Below are 15,529 nucleotides of genomic sequence, written 5' to 3' on the forward strand. Positions count from 1 at the left end.
CAAAATGAGTTGGCTACATGGCGGCAAATTTTAGTCGTTTTGGTGAATTTTTTGGAAGTAAATAAACGCCCAACTTTGATAAAGGTTGTGTCATTTCACCCGGATAAGGGCTAGGAATTTACCGACTGTCAAAATAAAACCAAAAAGAGTTGGCTACATAGCTGCAAATTTGAGTCGTTTTCGTGAATTTTTTGGAAGTAAATAAACACACAAGATAGCGTGGTGATAGAAATCATAACCATTTTGAAAATACAAGCAGCATAACGTGTTTTGTTCTATACTCGCGATGCATTAAGTTGGCAAAAAGCACTCAATGGCGATTTAAAGTAATTTGTTGGAAGTTGTGGAATTATACCGAATTTAGAATGCATTAAACACGCTTGTTTGTGTTGTTTTATTTAATGGTCGTTTTCGTATTTTGCGATGACAAGGGCGGAGAGCCGCTCCGTGCTAGTCGGCTAGCCCGGCTAAGGAAATTAGCTGCCGAGCGGCGGCGGCGTCTGGTTGCTGTCGTCACCCTCATTTAGAACCTCTCGACCGGCTTTTCTAACTCCACCACGCCGAAGGGCCCTACTGGAGCCTCGCTTGGATATGTGAATAATAATCAAATAAATCAAAAGCCCCTTTCCCCATCTCCGTTGAATTGCCCGCGTCTCCTCTGGCGCTTTTTTATGAGACGCCGCTCTTTCTTTTTTGACAAAGAAACCTGAGGCAAGTTTTGCTCTCTCCTGGCACGAAAAAGCCGAAAAAGCTTTCCTGGTTCCGGCGGATGGCTCCACACAGGCACGGCCCCTCGGCTGGAGGCCACCCGATGACTTCTGGCGGCGGGGCGAGGGCGAACGGGCTCTACCCGCCGTGCTCGTCTTCGTCCTCCGACGCCAAGAAGCCCAACATGCAGCTCGTCCAAGCCGACCACGAGTTGTTCCTGCAGGCCTTCGAGAGTGAGTTTCCGCCGCCGAAATGAAACATATTTGCATTTGTTCAACCCGTTTGTTTTGCTATTGTTGAAGTGCAAATTACATAAACGGAGGAGTTAATGATACAATGTTCACTCACTAAGCTTTGGTTTGAACTAGGTCGCTCTTTTGGGACATTTCATCAAGCTGGGTTGTTCGTATTGATATTACAATATAATTAATCTGTTTCATGGTTAGAAACATGCACCCAAAGTCCAAAAGAAGTGTGAAGTACTGCATAGTATTTCTGCACGGTTGACATGGATGAACAGTTTTATTCCTTCAGAAGTACTAAACTACAAGAAACTGTTGATGATTATGGACGAATGGTTTTTTTCTAATACTTTTTATTTTGGGGGTTGCAGAACCAACCCAAATCTACAGGTTCCTCCGCACCAGGAACTTGATCGCTGTGAGTTTTCTTGACACATTTGTTTTCTCAGCTTCAAGCTTGTTGACGTGACTGTAACAATCTCTCTTTTGCTTTCCTAAATTTAGCCCAACTTCCTGCACAGGACTCTCACTTACATGTCACACAGAAACTCCAGAAAGAATGCCAAGAGGTAACATGTTCACTTTGGCTGATTATTTCACCCCAGAGATTTAGTGTGGCCAGTTGATCATTTTGATAATCGTATCATGTTGCTCAGACGGCAGCGGTCCAGTCTCATTTCCTGTCGCATGCATATCGATGCAAACGGCGACAAGTTTTTTTTTTTTTACGCTTTGTGCTGTACAAGTGGTTCAAATTCTCATGTCCTAAAACCGCATTGGGACTTCACAGATGTTTTCACTTAACTCCACAGGCCGCTTTTGCCTTGCACGCAAATCAACCAGTTCAAGGTGTTTGAAAATAATACCTCAAGTATGTGAGCCTTGGGATGCAGCAGCACATTATAAGACACACTGACGGCCTTTTGGCCAAGTGTGGATGTTAATTAAAGCATGTCGTTTGTTTGGCCAGGAAAAGCTCCAAGGTGGACAACCTGCTCTTCAGAGTGGAAAAGATGCAAGGAGACCAGGAGACACGCGGGTAAGCCGAGACCTCCGCCAAGGCACAACGGGACTTTATGTGGTTGCAATGCTGAATAATTAGTTGTTTCTTTTAGTAGAAATAAACTCAACTCAATGCCCTTTTCTCACCAGCTTAGCGTCCAACCTGCAGCTCACCTTCACTGGCTTCTTCCACAAATCCGGTAAGTTTGCCTTAGTCTTGTTTTTCTTCTCATTCCCGCCAGCTCGTCGGTTGACTTCTCCCTGTTCGTTGCCGTCAGGGCAACAGTCTCAGGATTGCGAGAACGAGCAGACCTCTGTGTCTCTGGAAGTCCTTCTGGTCAAAGTCTGTCACAAGAAGAGGAAGGTGAGGCAGGATGATGCTGACTAAAATTTGTAATTGTGTTTTACCGATTGATCAATTTTGTCAGCCACTAAAACAAACGGCGTTTCACGAACCTTAAATGGGTCGAGTTTGATCGACAAGAGCATGGTCCTTCCCGCCCAGGATGTGAGCTGTCCGGTCAAGCAGGTCCCGGCTGGGAAGAAGCAGGTTCCTCTCAACCCGGACTTGACTTCTGCCAGCGCGCCGGGACATTCCGGAAACTTTCCGTCCCTGCTGGTCCCGAGCGGCGAGTTTGAAGCCAGCAACTCGCACATGATCAAGTCCTACTCGCTGCTTTTCAAAGTGTCGCAGCCCGGCTATGATCGCGGGCCGCTCCTCAACGGACTCACAAACGGGGAGGCGCGGCGCCACTCAGGTCAGCGTCAAAATATCTGCTCCAAGTAGTGCTGCGCCTCCAAATACAAAATATCACAAACATCTCAATCACCATTTGAAACTTTTTTTTTCACAAATATAATCAAGTCAGAGATACGAGAAAAGAAAGATTTGACCAATTATTGTCGTCACGCAGATTTATCAGAGGAAGCAATGGACAAGACGAGGCGGAGCTCCCCCCTCAGAAATGACGCCGAGAGCATGCTGGTGGCGCAGATGATGGTCTTTGATAAAAACAGGTGAAGTAACGTTGAGCACGTTTGTGTATATTGTGGATAAAAATGGAAATTTCATTTGTGTGTGTGTGTGTGTGTGTGTGTGTGTCTGTGTGTGTCAGACGCCTGCAGCTGCTGGACGGCGACTATGAAGTTTCAATGCAAGAATTCACACAGCAGTGTCCTCTTAACAACATGACAGCAACATGGGAGACCATACTAGACACAAAGGTGAGGAGCCGCGTGTGTGTGTGTGTGTTGTGTGTGATTGTCATTAAAATCTGCGGGTGTGTAGCACATGCCTCCACTGGAAGCGTTCTGTGACGGCCCGACTCTTCACTTCACTCTGCGTTGGACTAACGAGATCCGCGACGGTTCCACGGCTCCCGTGGCCAAACCTCTGGCCACGCGCAACTCGGATGCCAACCAGGAGAGCAAAGCGGCACACGCGCTGAGGAACGCGCCGCACGCCACACACGGTGAGACGTTAACAAAATGAGCAAGTTGCGGAAGGTTCTGGATTGCTGACAGAGCGCACGCGTTTGCACGCAGCCGTGAAAGAAACGGTCACCTCGGACAAAGTCCACACCAGGACCAGAGAACATGTCCCAGCAGAAGCTCGCCCCAAATTACGCATCTTCTACCAGGTAAATGAGGGATAAAACATCCTGCCTGGTAAAGCAAATCACCTTCAACCATTTGTGCGTAGTTCCAGTACAACAACAACAGTCGGCAGCAGACGGAGGCCAGAGATGACCTCCACTGTCCCTGGTGCACCCTCAACTGCAGGAAGCTCTACAGTTTGCTCAAACACCTCAAACTGTCCCACTCGCGCTTTGTCTTCAACTACGTGGTAGGTGTACGCCGCGCAGCGCCGGCAATTAATAAAGGTCACGGGGCTAACCGCCCGTCAATTTTGCTGTCACGCAGCCTCACCCCAAGGGAGCCAAGATCGAGGTGTCCATCAACGAGAGCTACGACGGTTCCTACGCGGGGAACCCACAGGACGTCCACGGCCAGCCGGGTTTCGCCTTCAGCCGCAACGGACCCGTCAAAAGGGCGGCCGTCACGCACGTCCTGGTCTGCAGGTACTCCACTTGAATGATCTGACAAAACCCTTGAAGTCAGTCAGGAGCTTCATTTGGACTAAAGTAGCGTTTTGGCGCCATCTTGCAACTTGTGAATGCGTTCGTTGACGTTCAGGCCCAAGCGCAGCAAGCCGAGTCTGTCAGAGTTCTTGGAGTGCGAGGATGGCGAGCGCCGGCGTCTGGGCTCCCACGTGAGCGGCCACAACAGACTCTACTTTAGGAGCGATAGCTGCGTGCCCAGAGCGCCACAGGAGATGGACGTGGACAGCGAGGATGAGCGGGATCCCGACTGGCTCAAGGAGAAGACGGTCAAGGTCACTACACAAGCAACTGGAAAATGAATGATTAATTTTATTTTATTTTTTTTACTGTCACATTGACATCAATTTGGGCATGTATGAATTGCTTTCGGTCAATTGTGCCGACCAAATTGATTAATTGTGCCACAGCAAATCGAAGACTTCACGGATGTGAACGAGGGCGAGAAGGAGATCATGAAGCTGTGGAACCTCCACGTCATGAAACACGGGTTGGTCACCAATTTGTCACCAAGCAGCTATGCCAGCCGCAGTCTTTTCACGTCTTTTATTTTGTCCGCAGCTTCATCGCCGACCACCAGATGAACGAGGCGTGCCTCCTCTTCACCGAGCTGCACTGCGCTCACCTCGTCCAGCAAAACCTGCGTCGCAATTTCCTGCTGCACCTGGTCAGCATGCATGACTTCAACCTGGTCACCACCAGAACCATCGACCAGGCCATGGACCGACTCCAGACCACCGCCTGTGGGGACAAACATAAGGAGCAAGACGAGGCAGACGAGGAAGATGAATGGGAGACGGCCCTGGAGTCTCAGATGGAGACAGACCAGGAGCCATCAGAGTGTGAAGACGCGAACAGGTGGCAGGATAGTCAGACCGCAGTTTGAAACTGACCAATGACGGAACCTCAATAGAACTTTGTGTTTGGAGCCGCCTTGGTGAGTTTGGCCATCAAGACTTTGGAATTCTGGATGACAGACACACCGGAACGGCGTGTCTAGGATCCTAGGATTTGAGGACTGTCTCGACTTAGTAGAAATCCGAAGCTGAATTTTTAATTATGGATTAGAGACACCAAAACAGCCTTGTTTTCCAGTTTATCTGAAATATTGAGGACTTTGTCCATGTTAGCAGAAACCCCAAAATGAACGTTCGGGTTTTAAATCTTAATTAATTTTTGGGGACTTTTAGTTGGTGACTGAAAAATTGGGAATCACACAGAAAATATCATGTTTTTCCTTTTTTGCTACCCCAAAACATGGAACCTTCCCATGTTCCTGATGTTGGGTGTAAATGTAAACTGACCAACAAGTGTGGGGTTACCAGAAACCTCAAACTAGATTTTTTGTGTTTTAAGACAACTTTTAGCACTCAAAGATAGAGTCTGAATCTAGAAAAGATTAGGCCATCATTATTTCATGTTTGATTGACAACTAATGATCAAGAGTTTGCTTTGTTACCTCTGAGCCGATGTTGCCTTTTGCCAAACATAAACAATCTTTAGTGGTTTGAATGATCAGCAGAAAAATGAAATTCCAAAATCAAAAGTGAATCCAGCACAGAGCGGACGTGCCTTAATGTTGCATTCTTCCAGAACCCAGCAGGGGGAAATACCCTATATGTACTATTAAATAGAACACGGGTTACAATTTGCTTCTTTTTTTTTTTTTTTCCCCCACGGAGCAAAAAAAACGTGGTTGTCCACGTTCTAATTAAACAACCAAAAACGGGCTCCTTTGACACCATGCATGTGTTAGCTTAGCATGGGAAGCACCCAAGCGGTAACAAAACAAAATGTGGCAGTGGCCTGCAATCAACTTTTGGTTTTCTATAAAGAGAGCACATTTTTACATTTGTCTTGTCTTTGTGAAGGGTTTATTTAAAGACTCAAATCTTTAGCATTAAAAAAAAAAAAAAAAAAAACTGGCTCCACAGGATGGACACCATGATGGACAAAGCAAAACAAAAACGTGTGATTATCAGCTCGTGTAAAACAGCAAATATTAAACGCTCTTTATGGTAACATCTCCAACTAGAATATTAATAATCTATTTTTGAAACAGTTCCGATCACACAAGGCAAGCTTCTTTGAGAACTTTGTACCTGAAGCAGGCCTCCTCTTTTATTCACCAGCCCGCTACTGAAAGTGAAATGCAGGAATGATTTTTTTTTTTCTTTTTTTTTTTATAAAGATGGCAGGACGGCCTCCTTGGTTATGTGACATTTCTACAGAATTTGCAATCCCTTTTTTTGCTACCCTGAAGTGTAAGTACCGACACAAAGTTTCTCCTCCATTGATTGGCACCTTACACACTGTGATGTCCTACTAGATGACTACACACTTGCGACTAAAACTAGAAAGGTTCAGTGTCAGATCTTGAAAACATAAAACAAAATTCTGTCATGTTCTCAGTCTTTCATGATTCACTCAAATCTGGGAACCGCGAAAGGAGGATTGTCATTCATACAAAAAAAAAAAAAGTCACGAAGAAGACACCGTTTTGAGTGATTGTAAACAAAATTAATTAATGCACGCTAGTCCTACAAAATGGCTTCTGGAGGTTGATGAGGTCATTTATTTCTACTACCCTGGAAACAGTCTGAATTGAGTTCCAGGGCAATTTATTGGACCCTGCCCTTTGAGTTAGCGCTTTTGAGACATCCAGGAACATTGGGACTAATTTATACCAAGCACCAAAGCGCCAAGAACTTCAGGTGAACAAAAAAAAAAAAAAGTGTGGTTTGACTGCAGGAGCTATTAAGTCCAGGGAAAGTTTGGGGTCCAAAACAAGACCCTGCTAGGGGCGGCAGTACTGAGATGTCCAAGAACCTTACCTGATTCGAAACTCTCCATTCCAGAAGTCACACAGACTATAGACTCCTGGAACTTTGACGCGCGAGTCCAGTATTGTCCTTTAAAAGACGAGCACCTTCCATCCGGCATGCGCAAATGCGCACCCAAAGAAGAGCCCATCCACGGCCGTGTCCAGTAGCCAATCGAAAACCACCTCACGGCTTCCCGTGCCGATGGTGACGCGCAGCTTCAGGCCGCCGATGTCGTCGCTAACGAGGTTGTTGTTGAGCGGGACCACGGCCACCACCTCCATGTCGAATGTCACCGCCGAGCCAAGAGTGATCGTCGGAAGTTGATTGGTCATCTCCTTACCATTCACGAACACGGCTCCTGACAAGCGAAAACAAAGGAGGTAGTATCATTCAAAATGTCTTTCCAATCATCTGAACGCTATGTTCAGCTACGTGTCATTCAAGCTCCTTTTAGACGATGCTATGATAGCGATGGTTACGAATTCAAAGCGTTGAATTTATTACCATTGGTGGAGATGCAGACGGCCTGATCTCTCTGAAGCGAGCGGTGGCCGCTTTCTCCGTCCACGCACACGCCCAAACTGTCCCGGCGGTCTGGCTGACCCATTGCCGAAATCCTTCAGATGATAAAATCTCTTAGAAATGTGTATGCGTGCGTGCGTGTGTGTGTGTGCGCGCATGCTTTACTTGAATGTGAGGGTGAGGCCACAGAAGTAAGTGGGTGCGTTGGAGTAGAGCACAGGGCAGCTGGACGGAACAGCGTCGTTCCTCAAGGCGATGTTACGTCTGCTGCTCACGATGTAACCCTCCGTACCTGGACGCCACTCTGCATGCATGATGCACACAACAACACACACATCAAAAAGCAGGAACAAAGACTGCACAGCGAAACCGCGCTCCACCAAGAGACGGTCCTGTCCGCGTACCGTGCGGCTCCATGGTGGTGTATCCGGTCTGGGCGACACTCCAGGGGCTCCACTCGGTGCGGCCCTCGCCGCGAGCGCACACCCTGAACGTATAGTGGGTGTTGGGGTCCAGGCCCAGCGCCAGGAAGTCAGTCTCACGCCCCACGTAGGCATCCTCATACTGGCTCCCCCCGTTGCCCGAGCGCCGGTACTGCAGTCGGTAGTCAGCGGCGGCAAAGTCCTCGTCCACCTGAAACCGCCACGTGACCAAAACTTTTCAATTAGAATGCGTGAAGACCACCCAGCTGTTATCAAAGATGAGCTCACCACAATGACATTAGAATGATTCAAACTACTGGAAGAGCGCAGGAGGCTCACCTTACACCAGCGCACCAGGATGCTTCCGGGTCTCTCCTGCAGCTCCTCGAGGAGGACGGGCGGGTGCGAGGCCACCGAGCCGTGACGGCAGACACGCTCCCGCAGCAGACCCAGCAGTGAGTCGTCAAACTGGGCCGACACGCACGGGACATCCACCAGAGCTGGAACCTCTGGAAGGCTGTTGGAAAAATCCTCACTTAAGTGCCTTTCAACAACAAGTGCCTTTCAACAAGTTAGGGCCAGCGTACCTGTCCAACTGGATGTGCATGGCCTTCTTGGTGAAGCTTCCCAGTTTGTCTTCTTTCTCGCCGAGCCCGCAGCGCAGAGCCGCTTCCCCTGCAGACACAACACTGTCATTTAACATGGCAAAACGGGCATCAGACAAACTTTTTTTGTTTTTAAAGTACCCTCTCTGAGGAGCTCATCGGCCTGGCCCACGCCATACTCTACCAGGCTCTGGCAGTCATCTAGAGGCTTGACGCTGTCCGCCTCGATGGCGTCCACCTCGGCGAGGAGTGTACTCAGTCGCTCCGACAGCAGCCGGGTTGCCGCCGTCTGCAATTCGGCAAAGTGCCGGCGGAGGGCCTCGCGGGCCTGGCTCGAGCTGCCCCGCACCTGGCAGAGGAAGACAAGGACCAGGATGGAAGAATCAGCTTGTTTTCATTCTCTGCTCACTTGGGAGTCCCACAGGGTTCTGTTCTCCGACCACTTCTGATGCCAATTTCTTTTTAGGACAGAAGCAACAAAATTTCCACCCGTAATGAGCATTATGTTCTGGCAGAGATCCTGCTTCTTTCTCTACACAGCAACAAATTTGCCATTTTATTTATTTAATTATCTAAATATTGCTGTACTATTTCTTTGAGTGCATTTTCATTTGTTCATTTAATAGATTTATCTATTGACGTTTTGCTTATCTAATGGATTTTTCTTTTAAATAACTGTATAACCTTTAAAATTCCACTGAGTTAAAAAATATTTGTCGACAGCGAGAATGTTTGTGGGCCCAAGAGACATGCACACTAACAGGAAGTGGATGCATTGTTTACCGAGCGCTGTCGCTGCTTGAAAGGAAGAGATAGCAGTGACTAGGAGTGGGGAGGACGGGACATTCCCCTGGGAGCCTCAAAACATTTCAAAACAAGCTTCAAGAAGTAGGGTGTGAAGTCGAGGTTATGGTTTCAAGTCTGGGTTTGGATCGCAGCTTTAGTTCCATTTCAAGAACTGTTGGGTTCTAAAGTAAGGTTTCGAATCAACGTCAGAGTTGTAAGTAAGATTTGAGCTCAAGTTAATGCTTCCAAAGGGGGCAGGGGGTAGTTCTAAATAGGGTCATCTTCCAAATTTCTCAAAGGGTCTTCTGAGAATTGTGTGTCTTGCCTTGTATGCTAGGTGATGACGATTACGATGGGGTCACGGTGCTGCTACTGACCTGTTTCCGCGCTTGGTTGAGCCCACCGAGTCTCAGCTGCAACTCGGCGCGAAAATTCTGCGCCGCCTCGATGCTCTCTTTGGCCTCCTGCAGCAGAACGTCTACCTCCGCCGACATCCTCGTCGCCCGCTCACTCGCTCCCTTGCTGACAAACATGCACACAGGCAGGAAGTTAGCATTGTGCGACTGTGTCTCAAAAAAGCTTTGCCGAGTCACGCACCAGACCATTGAAAAAAACGACTTGAAGAATTTTCGTCTGTCAGATTCCAGTTGACAGATAGAAACAATGACAATGGCCGTCAATTTGCATGGTTTTTTTTTTTTTTTTTTACATGTTACCATTGACAGCAGTTAACTCGAGAGTTCAGAAGGTTTAAACAGGACTCAAAACCTGTTGGCCTGTCATTCTCATTTATCTCCTGGTGTATGGTTGCGACTCTCGCGTCTTCTGGTTGCGGTCGACTGCGTTTCCTCGGCCTCGTCGAAAGAGGAAGTCTCTTAAAAAGCCCCAGAGCGCTTTACGCGGAACTGCAAGTGTCTCTTGTCACTTGCAGTGCAAAAAACAAATGAATCAACAATGGCAGCAAACAATTGTGCATGTGTGTTGTTTACACATTGTCGCCCATTTTAATTATGCAAGCATGCACGGGCCAAACAATAGTCCTGTACTCTCTCTCTCACGCCTCATGTTCCGCCAACTGTCCAGCCTCTTATTATGACTTTTTTTTCTTTTTTTCACCCACCAAATCAAAAGCCTGAAGCCATTCATTCTCATGGGTGTAATTCTTGTTTGGGGGAAGAAAACACACAGCTGTAGGATGAATAAAAGTCTGATCTTGCTGCACGGGTGTGGTACTGCATCTCGGCTTGAATTTTTTTAGCATAAAGTGCTTCTCTTTTGAGGAGGGAGTATTTAGGTCAGTATGCATGTGAACAAGTCCTACTGGTCCACGCCTCAATAATCAACTGCAGTGAATGTGCAAGTAATAAGACAGATTCAGCGACAGCAAACCCCACAAAATAGAATGTGGGGTGCATTGAAATAGACATTATACTTAGTGATGGGGTATTTTTATGTTCCAATGTTGAAGGCCGCTCTGACAAAGAGCAAAGTTATGGAAAGCACTCGAGCAGCAAAACCACATAACGATCGTCGCCCAAAAGACATGTCGCCACTTGTTGTAACATCTTCCGTATTTCTTGTGCTTGTTGTCATCTAATTACACCATCCTCTCATAATACACTCATACTTAATAGCTTATTTATAGCTAGCAGATCTTGATGTCAACGAGCCAATGTTTGTTGCACAGTTCACATTTGCCCGACTGCTCATACTCAATTCAGAAAAGTGAGAATGATTTTCTAAATATAATCACAGGTTCTGCTAACAGCGGTACTATTGATTAAAAGTTAACGTAAGAGCTGCTCTCTCACCACGTATTTTTAACTATTTACCCTAAAGTCAAAACACTACAAGATGTCATAGAATGAAGTAATTATGCTTTTCCAAATCCACCGGAGGTTCTGCTGAAATCGGCTTCGGTGCTACGCCGAAAAGAACTGTCGCTAACAATGAAAGTCGCATATTTAGAGAGAATCGAACAGAAAGTGAGAGGGAAGCTAGCCAAAAAGTTGCAGCTGTATCGCCAACTAGGAACAATGCAGACTTGTGAGACGTTCAGCTCTAGTTGCGGTTACGAAGCTGTCAATGACTCCGGCACGTGAATTAAATTTTTGAAGAGCTTTTCATTGACAAACGCCAACTCGACGGCTGAAAAGATGCAGCTATGTTAGATTGTGGCCAAATCGACAATGACATGTTACTAAGACAGCGACAAACCTCGCGAGCCTTTACAATGAAGCGACAGGAGCACAAATATCGTCAAACGCGTTTCCCGTTTACCGTTTTCTTCCCTTTTCTTCTCTCTTAATATTTTCTGGCCTCCATGTCGTCGCCGACTGTTCGGTCGGTTCAGTTTTGACTTCAACTTGAACGCTCAAGTCCAGAAACGACACTTGTCTGGGCCTTTAACCACGGTGGGCCAATCGCGCACCGGTTCATGTTGATTGACAGGCAACCCAACCAATGGCACCTTAGCGTGTGCGCGGTTCCTAATCGTCCGACTTTGTGTATCGGTTGCGTGCGCGTGAGTCAGCCAATGCGATTGCGATTTTCACAACCTTTCACTATGACCTACATTGAGTGAACTAAAAAAAAAGTTGTTTGGACTCATTAAAAAGTGATGATGAATGCGTAAATCTACGCGTAAACCTCTAATGCGAGCTTGGTAGCTAACATCACGATTAACGTCACGTTTGCGTCTTTGAGAAATCCATTGTTTCTTCCTCCGAGTTTGGAACGTTACTATTATTTCCTTATTTTACTCAAGCACTGACAGAATGTGAATGTCAATATTTTTCTTAAAACGATCTAATTTAATAATAACAGTATGGCCGTATATTGCCATCTAACGGTTGTCAATGGCTATTACACTTGAATGTTTCATTGGGCGCACGTTCAAATAGTAGTTTTAGATAGGCGAAATGTAAGAAGAGGACCCAAATGGTGCAGAAATGAGGAAAATGTTACCGTTCTGAATTGTTTATTTGAATGCCCAATACGACGGGGAGTGGAGTGGAGTCTAGGCGGGGTGGCAACTTGCCACTGGTCCAAGCGGTCCACAGGTGCGGGCCTCAGGCAGACGGGCAGGGAGTCTTCACGAAAGCAATGATGGCAACGAGCGATTTGTAATCGGAGAGTATGGAAAACTAAACATGCATTCAAAATAGATGGACCGATGTATATGGTAAACGTAGGAGCTGCAACACATACAGTGTCAATCGTGGTCATGCAAGGACGCCGACCTTGCTTTAGGTACCAAGTATGTGAGCGTGTCCGGAAGAAAGAACGCAGCTGCTCCGCTCAAATAACACACGGGCGCCCGCACACACACGCACGCACGCACACGCACGCACGCACACACAACACACAACTCAGATTAACGCAGGATTGGCCACCTGACCGAGTAGGAGGCTCGTTGTGCGCAGACTCCGGGGCAATCTTCCACAAGCCTCCTTATAGCAGTTGTTACTGTCAGATGACGGATGGCGTCACTCCTCGTGATTTCCAGAGTGTATACGAAACTTCTACCTGTGACGTAATGGCCACTGGGGCCGGACCATGCGACCATCCTGAGCGCAGCGATCTTTAGCCAGGAAAGAAACTTCCAGCCTGGGCATGCGGAGGTTGCTGCTGCGCGAGGCCATCAAGCGCTTCCCCTGGCTGGCCAATGTGACGCTGTACGGCGGCCTGTTCGCTGGAGGTGACTTGGTGCACCAGCTGCTGGCGCAAAAGGAGCGCCTGGACTGGACGCACACGCGCAACGTAGCCGTGGTGGCGGTCACCTTCCACGGCAACTTCAACTACTTCTGGTTGAGGGCGCTGGAGCGACGTTTCCCTGGAAAGTCAGCCGGGATGCTCTTCCGAAAGCTGCTCCTGGACCAGAGCTTCGCCTCGCCGTTGGCCACGAGCGTCTTCTACACGGGTGTGTGTGTGTGGGGGGGGGGGGTCGTGATTGTAGTTTTGGTTGCTGTGATTTCACCTCCTGAAGCTACTTACATTTTGCAACATGAAAATTGGTCGACATGCCTATCATGGGTTGACCCATCCAAATAGTTTAAATGGGGGGTGGGGGGGCATTTCCAGGGCTCTTTCCAACTGGACGACCTCACTCCTAGATATTTTATCCGATTGCCACCAAACAGCCCCAAAAGCTAGCTTGTTTGACTCACTACATGAAATTTTGTTGAAATGTCCAACACGTGTAGACGCACTAAAACGTCTTGTTGCTCTTATGTCCTTGAGGGGTGAGCATCCTAGAGGGCAAGGATGACATCTTTGAAGACTGGCGGGAGAAGTTCTTCAACACGTGGAAGGTTGGTGATGGGGGGGGAAGTCACCTTCTTCACTTGTCGCCAGTGGGATTAGCCCAGATTAAGTACGCTTCCGTGTGGTATCTGCGGAAATGTAGTGGCTTGACAACATTTGCTTGCAGATGCAAATCAGTTCAGAACCTAATTTACGTACCGTAGATGTTGAGACTCCATGAATGTCCTTGATAATGAAGAAATATTTGCCTTGTTGTGTTTCCTCCTCCAGACTGGACTCATGTACTGGCCTTTCATGCAGGTAAACATTATGATTGATTATTCATATTCCATGTGTTCTACAACTCACTTCCTGTTTTCTATTTGTATTGATGGGAATGTTCATTTCGAAATGGCCTTAGCAAAGGTCACATGTACAGTGCATGACCGACAGCTGCTCGTGTGAGCAGAACTCAAGTCAAGCAGGCACTTTGTGTGAAATGACAAACGTTGCTATTTAACAATAATTGTGCGCCGCTAAATGCTAAGCTAATTGAAAGGTGTATGTGTTTGTGTGTGACGTCAGTTGCTGAACTTTGCGCTGCTGCCTCTGCACATGCGCACGGCCTTCATGGGTTGCTGCGCCTTCCTATGGGCCACCTTCCTCTGCTTCTCCCGCCAGGACGGCGACGGGACGGCCGGCGTGGCGCTGGCCTTCGTCATGGACCCCCGGAAGACCCTGGAGGAGATGCGACAGGCCCGCCTGGCCAGGAAGCGAGACCGACAGACCAAAACGGACAACTAGCCACGTGCCCCTGTTGAATACCAACAATTTAAGACGTCATCAACCCGGAGCACCAAGGACGTGACCTTGCACATTGGGGCCATACATTTGCATGTCTTTTTTAAGGCAGCAGGTAGTGATATAGCCCCAGAAACAAAAGATGAGCAAGTCAGTAAATTGTCAGGCTGACAATTTTTAATCAATATGTACTTGAGTTTAGTTTCATTGGGCAGTAACAGGTTTCACAGGGGTCCCACATGAGTGTGGTGGACAGTGCAGCTCCTAAAACTCAACTCGAAGGCTTGGTCATTCTACTTGACACCATTTTGTGCCTTGTCGTGTCAACGCACAGCGTTTGTTTTGACTGTTTCCTACCTCAATGACAAATGGACCAGTCATCTAAATTTAGCCGTCTAGACAAGACAGATATGCAGAATGTGTTTTGACAACAAACTACACTTGAAATCCACAAAGGTTCAATGGAGGCAACTGGGACTGTTGCCATCAGCCGAGGTACCTCATTATGTACTGTAAAAACAGCAAGACTATTAATTAATACTATATGTCTGTTGCAGTATTTTTAATAAGTGAATCAAAATGTTGATTTTACCACCGAAAACTGATGAACATATCATTTCTGACATGTTACAGACCAAACCAGTGACTATATCAAAATTGAATTGTGCACTCTCAATTAGAAGTCATGTCTGTTTTTTAAACAAAGTGATAGGATTTGAAACATGTCCGATTTATCAATCAACAAAACTGACAGATCAATTGATTATTGAAACAGTTGCAGGATGCCACCCAGGAATTGAAATCAACATGGAAAGGAGTTTGAATAAAATGAGTTAGCAATGCGTGAAGGACAGAGTCAGAGTGTGAACCAGTTTTTTGTAAAGCGATAGTGCATGCATGTGGATTAACTAGGATCAGATCGGTCGCCTTAATCCCTCTCAAAAGAACGTTGACCCTTGTTGATCTCTGACACTGGCGTTAACTGGGAGCAGAATCGTTCAGTCAGAGGCCAGGAACCAACCAGGCTCTTCTAAGTCACCAAATCTGATTTAACAGCAATTTTAAATGTTTTCTTTCACACTTTTAATGCACCAAATGAAAGCAGGGCAAACCTTTCAATTTTTTTTTATATGTATTTGTTAACTTCTAGATAGATACAGAATATCGAGAGAGGCTATTTTACATTTACCGCTTCCAAATGAATCATATTGTTCAAAGATTTGATAGTATTTGGATTTCCGATAAAACCTG

General features: G+C 46.9%; 3 protein-coding genes across 6 annotated transcripts; 2 read left to right on the plus strand and 1 right to left on the minus strand.

Annotated features, from left to right (window-relative positions):
• Positions 1-444: 444 nt before the first annotated feature.
• Positions 445-5,923, plus strand: LOC133170819 (polycomb protein suz12-B-like). Its single transcript, XM_061303973.1, has 16 exons — positions 445-941; positions 1,322-1,368; positions 1,455-1,519; positions 1,921-1,989; positions 2,103-2,152; positions 2,231-2,316; positions 2,458-2,710; positions 2,867-2,969; positions 3,068-3,176; positions 3,241-3,424; positions 3,498-3,592; positions 3,655-3,798; positions 3,876-4,033; positions 4,149-4,347; positions 4,483-4,562; positions 4,634-5,923. The coding sequence occupies exons 1-16, from the start codon at positions 770-772 to the stop codon at positions 4,956-4,958; spliced, it is 2,139 nt and encodes a 712-aa protein (XP_061159957.1). The 5' UTR covers positions 445-769; the 3' UTR covers positions 4,959-5,923.
• On the minus strand, positions 4,365-11,664 carry crlf3 (cytokine receptor-like factor 3). Of its 3 annotated transcripts, none has more exons than XM_061303975.1 (9): positions 11,513-11,664; positions 9,610-9,754; positions 8,588-8,795; positions 8,429-8,516; positions 8,181-8,358; positions 7,824-8,052; positions 7,585-7,723; positions 7,402-7,514; positions 4,365-7,255 (listed from the first exon to the last, which is right to left on the minus strand). In XM_061303975.1, exons 2-9 carry the CDS (start codon positions 9,724-9,726, stop codon positions 6,987-6,989), a joined length of 1,341 nt encoding a protein of 446 aa, XP_061159959.1. In that variant the 5' UTR covers positions 9,727-9,754; positions 11,513-11,664; the 3' UTR covers positions 4,365-6,986. The 3 variants fall into 3 exon arrangements, with proteins under 3 accessions (XP_061159959.1, XP_061159960.1, XP_061159958.1); XM_061303976.1 differs by having other exon boundaries at positions 9,610-9,750; positions 11,513-11,662; XM_061303974.1 differs by lacking the exon at positions 11,513-11,664 and adding an exon at positions 9,830-11,504.
• Positions 11,665-11,732: 68 nt separating this feature from the next.
• Positions 11,733-15,120, plus strand: LOC133170823 (mpv17-like protein). 2 transcript variants are annotated; one of them, XM_061303981.1, is made up of 4 exons: positions 11,733-13,154; positions 13,475-13,545; positions 13,769-13,798; positions 14,063-15,120. In XM_061303981.1, exons 1-4 carry the CDS (start codon positions 12,848-12,850, stop codon positions 14,279-14,281), a joined length of 627 nt encoding a protein of 208 aa, XP_061159965.1. In that variant the 5' UTR covers positions 11,733-12,847; the 3' UTR covers positions 14,282-15,120. The 2 variants fall into 2 exon arrangements, with proteins under 2 accessions (XP_061159965.1, XP_061159966.1); XM_061303982.1 differs by having other exon boundaries at positions 14,159-15,120.
• Positions 15,121-15,529: the final 409 nt, after the last annotated feature.

This window comes from Syngnathus typhle, linkage group LG17, assembly GCF_033458585.1.
Source record: "Syngnathus typhle isolate RoL2023-S1 ecotype Sweden linkage group LG17, RoL_Styp_1.0, whole genome shotgun sequence".
NCBI classification, from domain to species: domain Eukaryota; kingdom Metazoa; phylum Chordata; class Actinopteri; order Syngnathiformes; family Syngnathidae; genus Syngnathus; species Syngnathus typhle.